This window comes from Staurois parvus, unplaced genomic scaffold (genome assembly GCF_062004578.1).
Source record: "Staurois parvus isolate SC_StPar_1 unplaced genomic scaffold, SC_StPar_1.0 ptg000706l, whole genome shotgun sequence".
In the NCBI taxonomy this organism is placed as follows: Eukaryota; Metazoa; Chordata; class Amphibia; order Anura; family Ranidae; genus Staurois; species Staurois parvus.
This window is the reverse complement of record NW_028318502.1, coordinates 2,661,733-2,671,303: the sequence shown is the minus strand read 5'-3', so window position 1 is coordinate 2,671,303 and position 9,571 is coordinate 2,661,733. Positions and strand designations below refer to the sequence as shown.

Sequence of the window (9,571 nt, the reverse complement as noted above, 5' to 3'; positions counted from 1 at the left end):
AGATCCCCCACAGCAGCTGCAGAGAGGGGGGAACCCACCAGCACTGCTGGGGATGAGTGGGACTGCGGAAGTATACAGGAGCCCTGAGTAGCAGGAGATGGATAGGAGATGTGCCGGTCTGTGCATTTCTCTCCTGGGGTGGCATAGAGGGTCTGGTCCATCCATTTCTCTCCTGACACCGCTGAATGCCTGCAGGAGGGATAGGAGGAGAAGCGGGCATTCAGTGGCTGCAGGAGTTAAATGCACGGATCGGTTCCTCTATGTGTTGCCCAGCCACCCCTCCTATACAGACTGCCCTTGACTTACTAATGACTGCCCTTCCTTGTGACTAAAAGATTTCCCCACTCCATATGATGCTGCCTGTCCTCCCTGCACTGTGGAAGAGCAGGACGCCTACAGCCTTGTTACATTCTCCTGCAGTTATGCCCATACTTGCCCTTACCATAATATAAAATACATATAAAAAAACATACAAATAAAAGGAAAAAACTTAAGTCAAAACTACACAGGGATCAGACCAAATCAGCAGTGCTGGAGCCACCTGCGCATGTGCAGCAACCTGGAGTGATGAGTGGTGCCATTTCGGACTGACACTTGGGTGGTGCAGCTTTTTCCTCTGTGCTGCCAGGTTCCTGGGAGAGGGGATACCCACAACTGTCTTTCTGTTTGACTGGGAAAGAGAAGGAGGGTGATGGATGGACACCTGACTTTCACATGGGGTAAACAAGGTGCAACCAGTGAGCCACCAGCATGCCAAAGGACTAAGTATAATAAAGATATTTTTTTTCACATAGTAACAAAGGATAAAAACAAGGTAGCATTCAGGTCCCATGTTTTAGCTGCTAGAGCTGCCTTTCTCAACCTTTTCAACACAGAGGAACCCCTGAAATAACTTTCTGGTGTCAGGGAACCCCTTCAAAAAAGTTCTATGTCTATGTCATTAGTGTGATGGTCAGTAAGAAGAATGCTCCTAACACTTGTGTCATTGGGAAGAATTACCCCCTTACAGATAGCTAAAAAGATCAATGGTATCAGTAGATATGTATCTGAGAGTCAGAAATTTCTCATTGCTCAAGGAACCTCTAGCAACCTCTGGAGGAATTCTAGGGTTCCGCGCAACCCTGTTTGAGAAACCCTGTTCTAGAGCAAGGGTGTCAAACTCAATTTAATTGCAGGCTGCATCAGCATTATGGTTGCCCTCAAAGGACCTGATGTATCTCTGAGACTGAATGTCCCGAGCACCCCACCCCCCTTACATCAGTTGTGAAGAGCACACTCGCCATCAGAAGTCAGTAGCCCCCCCCCCCCCCTTATATCACAGTGCACCACCCTTACCTTGTGCTGCTGCCAGAAATAAGCTCAGGTGGAGCTGGGAATAAGAATGTACAGGGTCTGGGGGGGGGACAACAGGATGGCTGGAGTCAGCTGCCAGAACCTGATGAATACTGAGACTAGGGGCGGCAAAGATGAGGTAGTACTGTGGCTGCCCAGAGAGGGAGAGGATACGTGGGGGAGTTTTGTCCTCCTCTCTGCTGCCGACTGCTGAGACAAGGGGGGGGCTGGGATGGACAATGGGGTGCAGGAGAGATGTGAGGGCAACATGAAATGGTCTGGTGGGCCATATTCAGCCCATGGGCCTTGTGTTTGACACTTGCTCTAGAGCATGGGTGTCCAACCTCTGACCCTCCAGCTGTTGTGGAACTACACAACCCATCATGTCTCTGCCTTTGGGAGCCATGCTTGCAACTGTTAATCTTGCAACGCCTCATGGGTCTTGACGTTCAGCAACAACTGGAGGGCCACAAGTTGGACACCCATGTTCTAGAGGAATCCATAAGTATGGTATATGCATAGGTACATTGGTCCAAGCTGTCATGCCTGGCATTCTTCTTTAACCTCCTTGGAGGTATTCCCGAGTGTAGCTCGGGGTAACATTTCAGTACCAAGAGCGGTAACCCCGAGCTACACTCGGGAATACCATGCGGCACTGCTCTGGCATTTGTTCTTCACTTACCTTACCCTGCGCTCCCACGATGTGTCCCCTGCAGCGTCCCCGGCCATCTCCTTCGGCCGATGCCGGCATCCGGCTTCTGTGTCCTGTCCCTGTGATGTCGGGACGTACGGGAGCCGCCGGCAGCGGGAAATTTAAAAATTTTAAATAATGTCATTTTTTTTTTTTACATTTTACATAGTAAAACATTGCTGTCTCAACCAATTTCACATACATTTTGTCCCGAGTGCTTTGTCCGGTGCCCCGCCTGCATTTTGTCTGTTCTTTCTGCCTGGAAACTGAGAAACGTCCATGGCGTCCAAAAAGTGTCCCTTTAGGTCAAAAGCGGTTTAGACCGGCTAGAGAACAGCGATAGTAAATCAGAACCACTTGCAGAATTGAGTGATAATGATTGGTGGGGGAAATTCCTCATCAGACACTGAAAACGATTTTGCGACTTTGCTCAGCAATGTGCAAACTTATTATGGCGCTATATTTCAAATTTCAGTGTTTTTGGTTTGATTATATTATTGAATTATATTATTGAATTATATTATTGTATTATTATTATATTATTATTTTTTATGATTATTTATTAAATTATAATTTATGATTTTGTGTTTCAAATTTTATCATCCCCGGAATGTTTACTAGACTCTTGTTCGGACAGATTTCAGTGAATTATTCCTAAATATTACAGCCTACAATAAAAAAACTACATATTTCCATGCAGAATAATGGTACCGCTTTCAGCACCAAAACTCTGAAATAATCATACCGCCAGGGAGGTTAAGGACACATATCAACCAGTATTTGGGACTACTAATTTGCAGTTTTCCTACTCCATCATATTGATCACTTTTTGGATTACCAGTGCACATGTTTTCTCCTCCTCGTTTTAGCAGATAGCAGATACCCAGCCATCAATATTTTGTCTCAAAGTTCAAGCCAATGCCATTATTTTGCACAAAAGGCCAATCCCTGTCCTCTATCAGCATATGGGATGCCATAAGGCAGCAGGAGAAAAATGTGGAATACGAAGAAGAAAAGTGTTGAGGTGCGGAAGCTTAGGAGGAGAAGTGTTGGGGTGCTGGCAACAGCAGGACCAGGGATGGACTGACAACTCATGGGGCCCCAGGGCAATAGGGGATCATGGGGCCCCTGTGTCCTCACCCACAGCCAAAAAAAGCCTATGAAAAAGCCAACTAAAGGTACCAGGGGCATCTCATGGGGCCCCCTACTGACCTCGGGCAGTGCCCTAGTGCCCAAATGGTCAGTCCACCCCTGAGCAGGACATATAGTGGGACATTGCAAGGGAGATGCTTCGCCCCTTCTCCATACAAGCAGATAATACTGGTGGATCTACAGCCATCACCCCAGAGGGAAACCAAGTAGAAGAAAGATTTTAAGTAAGGGCCAACAAAAAGTAAGTAAAGATGTTCTTCTTTTTCAGGCCGTACTTAGTTTACAGGGTCACTTTAAAATAATAAAACAGTCATATAGAACAGTTATGGTCATTGTTATTGTAAGTGGAAGATTCATTGTGATATTATCTGGTGCTATCTGTGTATTTCCATTGTATGATTCCTTCGGCATACAGAATATTTAGCACAATTCCTTGTTGAATAGAGTTTATTCAGAATCTTGGTTTAAAGTTGTAAAAATAATATGAATATCAGAGGACTAAACTTATCTGCTCACAAATAAACCACCTGCACAAACAACTAAAAGTAGATAGAAGATGATGTCAGTATATTCAGAACAAAGAGAGATGTATCATCCTGAACTGTATAAAAAGAGGGAGAGAAGCCAGCTGATTGTATTGTCATTGCAATACACAGGCTGCGGAGGTCTGCGTCACAATGGAGAATTCTAGACTTTAATTAATGAAGAGTCCAGTGATCGGAGCTATGGTCTCATCATATACCTACATCCTCCAGATCTGTGTGATCCTCCAATGTATGGCACTCTGGAGGTCAGGAATGCAGAGTCCAGCCTGTACCCTCCGTTATACTAATGTATACGATGAATTCCAATATTTCCAGGATGGAGATTTGATCATTGGAGGAGTTTTCACTGTGAGGTCAAAAAAAGACAATTTAGATACACCTGAAATGGAATACAGGTACGTAACTTACTTGCTTGGAAGAGAAACAGTGATCAGGGTGACAAAGAACAACAAATAGGTCTTTATTTGTGTGATGGAAATATTATAAAATGTATATAATGGATATAAAATGTCTCCACATTTACATACAGACCAAGCTGTCCAGAAAGTGATGGGGCTGGGTGACGGTGACAAGACTGGTGACAAACTAGAACACTGACAGGGTGTTGGAGAAGCTGCTGGAAGAGTCTTTTCTTTAACGCTGACAATTTGGGGGATTCCTCCATCTACTCCATATTTGTGCAACTGTGTATCAAACCTGTATTTCTGGCACGAAAAAAAAAATTGCTATTAGTGCACACAAATCCAATAATACTGTATATATAAAATGTCTAATATGAAGGATAGTTCACACTAGATGCAGTTCAATGTGTTTTTATATGCATCAAAAATGCATGCACAGCGTCTTTCATGTATTCCCATGGCCCTAGTTCACACCAGTGCAGCCAGTTCCAGTCAGTTTCTGGTGCCGTAAAAAAAAAGCAGTTGCGTTTTTTCTGCACAGAACCGTGCTGGAACATACCGTATTTTCCGGCGTATAAGATGACTTTTCAACACCTGAAAATCTTCTGAAAAGTCGGGGGTCGTCTTATACGCCGGAGCGAGCCGGAGTCAGGGCGGCACTTTTTCGAGGGGCGACGCGGCGCCGACCCCCCTCCTCCTCCAACTGACACTAAGTACAGGGGTGGGCAGAGGGGCTGCTGTACCTTACCTGGCTCCGGTCCCACGACGATCCGGTCCAGGGAGCACGGCTGCTCCTTCTTTCAGTTCGGCCGCTCGATGGTCACGCGGCCGCTCGGCTCCGCCTCCTCACCGGTGATTGGGCGCCAGCACTGGAAAGGCACACAGGCGACCAATCACCGGCGAGGAGGCAGAGCCAAGCGGCTCCGCAAAAATCGAGCGGCCGAATTGGAAGAAGGAGCAGCCGCTCCTCTCCCCCACTGACACTAACGATGGGGCACTATTCCTCCTCCACACTGACACCAACGATGAGGCACTGTTCCTCCCCCACTGACACCAACGATGAGGCACTGTTCTCCCCACTGATACCAATGATGGGGCATTATTCCTCCTCCCCACTGACACCAATGATGGGGCACTATTCTCCCCACTGATACCAATGATGGGGCACTATTCCTCCCCCACTGACACCAATGATGGGGCACTATTCTCCCCACTGATACCAATGATGGGGCGCAATTCCTCCCACTGACACCAATGATGGGGCGCAATTCCTCCCACTGACACCAATGATGGGGCGCAATTCCTGCCACTGATACCAATGATGGGGCGCTATTCCTCCCACTGACACCAATGATGGGGCGCTATTCCTCCCACTGACACCAATGATGGGGCGCTATTCCTCCCACTGACACCAATGATGGGGCGCTATTCCTCCCACTGATACCAATGATGGGGCACGATTCTTCCCACTGACACCAATGATGGGGCACTATTCCTCCCACTGACTAATGATGGGGCACTATTCCTCACACACTGACACTAATGATGGGGCACCATCATTGGTGTCAGTGGGAGGAATAGTGTCCCATCATTGGTATCAGTGGGAGGAATAGTGCCCCATCATTGGTGTCAGTGGGAGGAATAGCACCCCATCATTGGAATACCATACTGAAATAGCATACCATATTGAAATCAAATCTGATGTTTTTTCATTTTTATTTGGTGTGCGTTGGAAGAGGGGTAGTCTTATACGGCGAATATAGCTCAAACCCTATATTTTAACAGGAAAAGTAGGGGGTCGTCTTATACGCCGGAAAATACGGTAGTAAACTGCATTAAAACTGCACCGGAACGTCGTGTGGTGTGAACTGTAAGCAAAAACGTATCCAGAATCCATCCGGAGTGCCTTTTTTGTGCATAAAAATGCAGTCCAGATGCATTCTGTACGTGTTTCTGCATGCTCGTTTTTTATGTGTTTTTGTGTGTTCTGGTGCATTTTTTATGCTTTCCAGTTAATTTTTTTCCCCTCTCTTTTTCTTCAATTTAAATAAGGACATGTGCGTTCCAGTGCGTTTGTGGTGCGTTTTGGTGCATTTTTTATGTGTTTTACCGCTTTCTAGTGCAGTTCTGTGCAGGAAAAATGCAGCCTGTTTTGCATTTTTTTACGCAACTGGAATGCACTGGAACTGCAAGCACTGGTGTGAACTATGACATTGACCACCATATAACCTACTTTCTGTGCGTTTTGGATGCAGAAAAAAAGCAACTGAAACTCATGTAATGTGAACTGGCTCTAATATGTCTAGTCAATAGATACCAAATGCTTACACTCACAAAACAGTGACAAATGTGCAAAAGCTGACTCTTATTCCCTGATCCCTCCTGTGCATACATAGTAATACATTTACCATATATAATCTACATACACTGCTCCAAAAAAATGAAAGGAACACTTTGAAAACCCATCAGATCTCAATGGGGAGGAATCTCCTGCTGGATCTCTATACTGACATGGACGGGGGATGGGTGAGGAATGTAAGGATGTCCCATCATTTGATGGAAATGAAAATTATCGACCGACAGAGGACTGAATTCAAAGACACCCCAAAAATCAAAGTGAAGAAATGATGCAGCAGGCGAGTCCATTTTGCTGAAATGTCATTGCAGCAACTCAGAATGGTCCTCAGTAGTTTGTGTGGCCCCCTTGAGCTTGTATGCATGCCTGACAACGTTGGGGGAGGGTCCTAATGAGACCACGGATGGGGTCCTGGGGGATTTCCTCCTAGATCTGGACCAGGACATCACTGAACTCCTGGACAGTCTGAGGAGCAACCTGGCAGTGTTAGGAACGAAGATGGACCGAAACATGAGATCCCAGAGGTGTTCTATTGGATTTAGGTCAGGTGAGTGTGGGGGCCATTCAATGGTATCAATTCCTTCATCCTCCAGGAACTGCCTGCATACTCTCCCCACATGAGGCCGGGCATTGCACTGCACCAGGAGGAACCCAGGACCCACTGCACCAGTGTAGGGTCTGACAATGGGTCCAAGGATTTCATCCCGATACCTAATGGCAGTCAGGGTGCCATTGTCCAGCCTGTAGAGGTCTGTGCGTCCCTCCATGGATATGCCTCCCCAGACCATCACTGACCCACCACCAAAACGGTCATGCTGAACCATGTTACAGGCAGCAGAACGTTCTCCACGGCTTCTCCAGACCCTTTCATGTCTGTCACATGTGCTCAGGGTGAACCTGATCTCATCTGTGAAAAGCACAGGGCGCCAGTGGTGGACCTGCCAATTCTGGTGTTCAATGGCAAATGCCAATCCAGCTCTATGGTGCCGGGCAGTGAGCACGGGGCCCACTAGAGGACGTCTGGCCCTCAGGCCACCCTCATGAAGTCTGTTTCTGATTGTTTGGCCAGAGACATTCACACCAGTGGCCTGCTGGAGGTCATTTTGTAAGGCTCTGGCAGCGCTCATCCTGTTCCTCCTTGCACAAAGGAACAGATACCAGTCCTGCTGATGGGTTAAGGACCTTCTACAGCCCTGTCCAGCTCTCCTAGAGAAACTGCCTGTCACCTGGAATCTCCTCCATGCTCTTGAGACTGTGCTGGGAGACACAGCAAACCTTCTGGCAATGACACGTATTGATGTGCCATCCTGGAGGAGTTGGACTGCCTGTGCAACCTCTGTAGGGTCCAGGTATGGCCTCATGCTACCAGTAGTGACACTGACCCTAGCCAAATGCAAAACTAGTAAAAAAAACAGTCAGAAAAGATGGAGTAGGGAAAAAAATGTCAGCGGCCTTCACCTGTAAAACCATTCCTGTTTTGGGGGTCATCTCATTGTTGCCCATCTAATGCACCTGTTGGTAATTTCATTAACACCAAAGCAGCTGAAACTGATTAACAACCCCCTCTGCTACTTACCTGACCAGATCAATATCCCAGGAGTTTAACTGACTTGATGCTAGACTCGGATTAAAAAGTTTTCCTTTAATGTTTTTGAAAAGTGTATATATCAATATAACACATGGATACCATTATTTACATCAATCAAATAGCTCTCTCCATGAGGACAATATGCATTTCAGGTGTGGCCCCCAGTCCTCAGGAAATACGTTGTTGAATTAGAAAGAGGTCATTGACAAAATTATTAGGAGGTTCGGAGGACCTAAGCTATGAGGATCCATTACATAGATTACAGTTATTCACTCTGGAGAAGAGGTACTTAAAAGAGGATAGAATTACCAAGTACAAATATATTAAAGGTGACTCTAGTACCTGTAATAAACTATTTACTCTAAGGTCCCTAAAGAAGACATGTGGCCATGATCTGAAGTTAAAAGAAAGGAGGTTTAACCTCCTTGAGAAAGGGTTCTTTACTGTTAAAGCAGTGAAAATGTGGAACCCCCTCCACCATCCCATGATTCTAAATTTGGAAAGTACCTCCCTAAGGAATCCCCAGTGGACCCTGTCAAATGCCTTCTCTACGTCCAAAGAAAGGAGTAGAGAAGGCATTCAAGAGGGTCCAGCATGGATAATTAAATTAATGAGTCATCTGGGGCTTGGCGGCTCGGTACAAAGCCCACTTGATCTGGGTGTATAAGGTACGGTAGAATTCGCTGTAATAAAAGTGCAATTATTTTAGCATATATTTTCCATCAGTATTGAGGAGGGATATAGGTCTATAGTTGGCAGGTGTATTCAGATCCTTGTTTTCGGTTTGGGAATGGTTACAATCACTGCGTGCAACATTTCACATGGAAATAAGTCAGAGGAGGAGGCAAGATTGAAGACTGACAAAAAGTGGGGGGGTCACTTCTTTGAATAAACATTTGTAATATTCATTCAAGTATCCATCCTCTCCTGGTGTTTATGATTGGGTCATTTTTGTACAATGCCGTGGATCTCGTGAGGGTGAAAAGTTGTGAAATAGAGGTAAGCTGATCTGTGGTGAGTACGGGCAAAGTGACCTCCTGAAGAAATGTAATAATAAGTTCTGAAGATGGTTGGGGGGTGGAGTGGTCCTTACGGAGGTTATAATGTGATTGGTAACCATCCCTAAAAGCATTGGCTAAGTATTTTGGGTTAAATAGCACTTGTTTAGAGTGGGAATGTATAAAAGAAGCAACTTTTAGTTTAGTTTGTTTGGCCTTACCCAAGAGCCAGTTCTATTACTTAATCTATAGGTATTTGCTTTCAGAAACTTTAAATGGGACTCGTACTTGTAAAGAAGTAAAGATCTCAAGTGTTGTCTATGTTCAAAGCTAGCTTGCGTAAGTTTGGGGTCTGGATGCAATTTGTTAGTTTGTTCTTATAAGGTTGTAGATTGCAGTAAGTCTTCAATCTGCTTCATCCTTTGCTTTTTAATATATGAGGCCATTTTAATCAATATGCCTCACATATACACTTTATACAAATTCCATAAAGGAAATCTATTAATCT

General features: G+C 45.4%; 1 protein-coding gene across 1 annotated transcript in view; it reads left to right on the top strand.

The window, feature by feature from the left end:
• Positions 1–3,900: 3,900 nt before the first annotated feature.
• The window catches only part of LOC149445868 (vomeronasal type-2 receptor 26-like), a 71,961-nt gene continuing 66,290 nt past the window's right edge, over positions 3,901–9,571 (top strand). The window contains exon 1 of the mRNA XM_089653317.1: positions 3,901–4,115. Coding sequence (XP_089509443.1) covers positions 3,901–4,115 — 215 coding nt within the window. The remainder of the gene's footprint in view (positions 4,116–9,571) is intronic.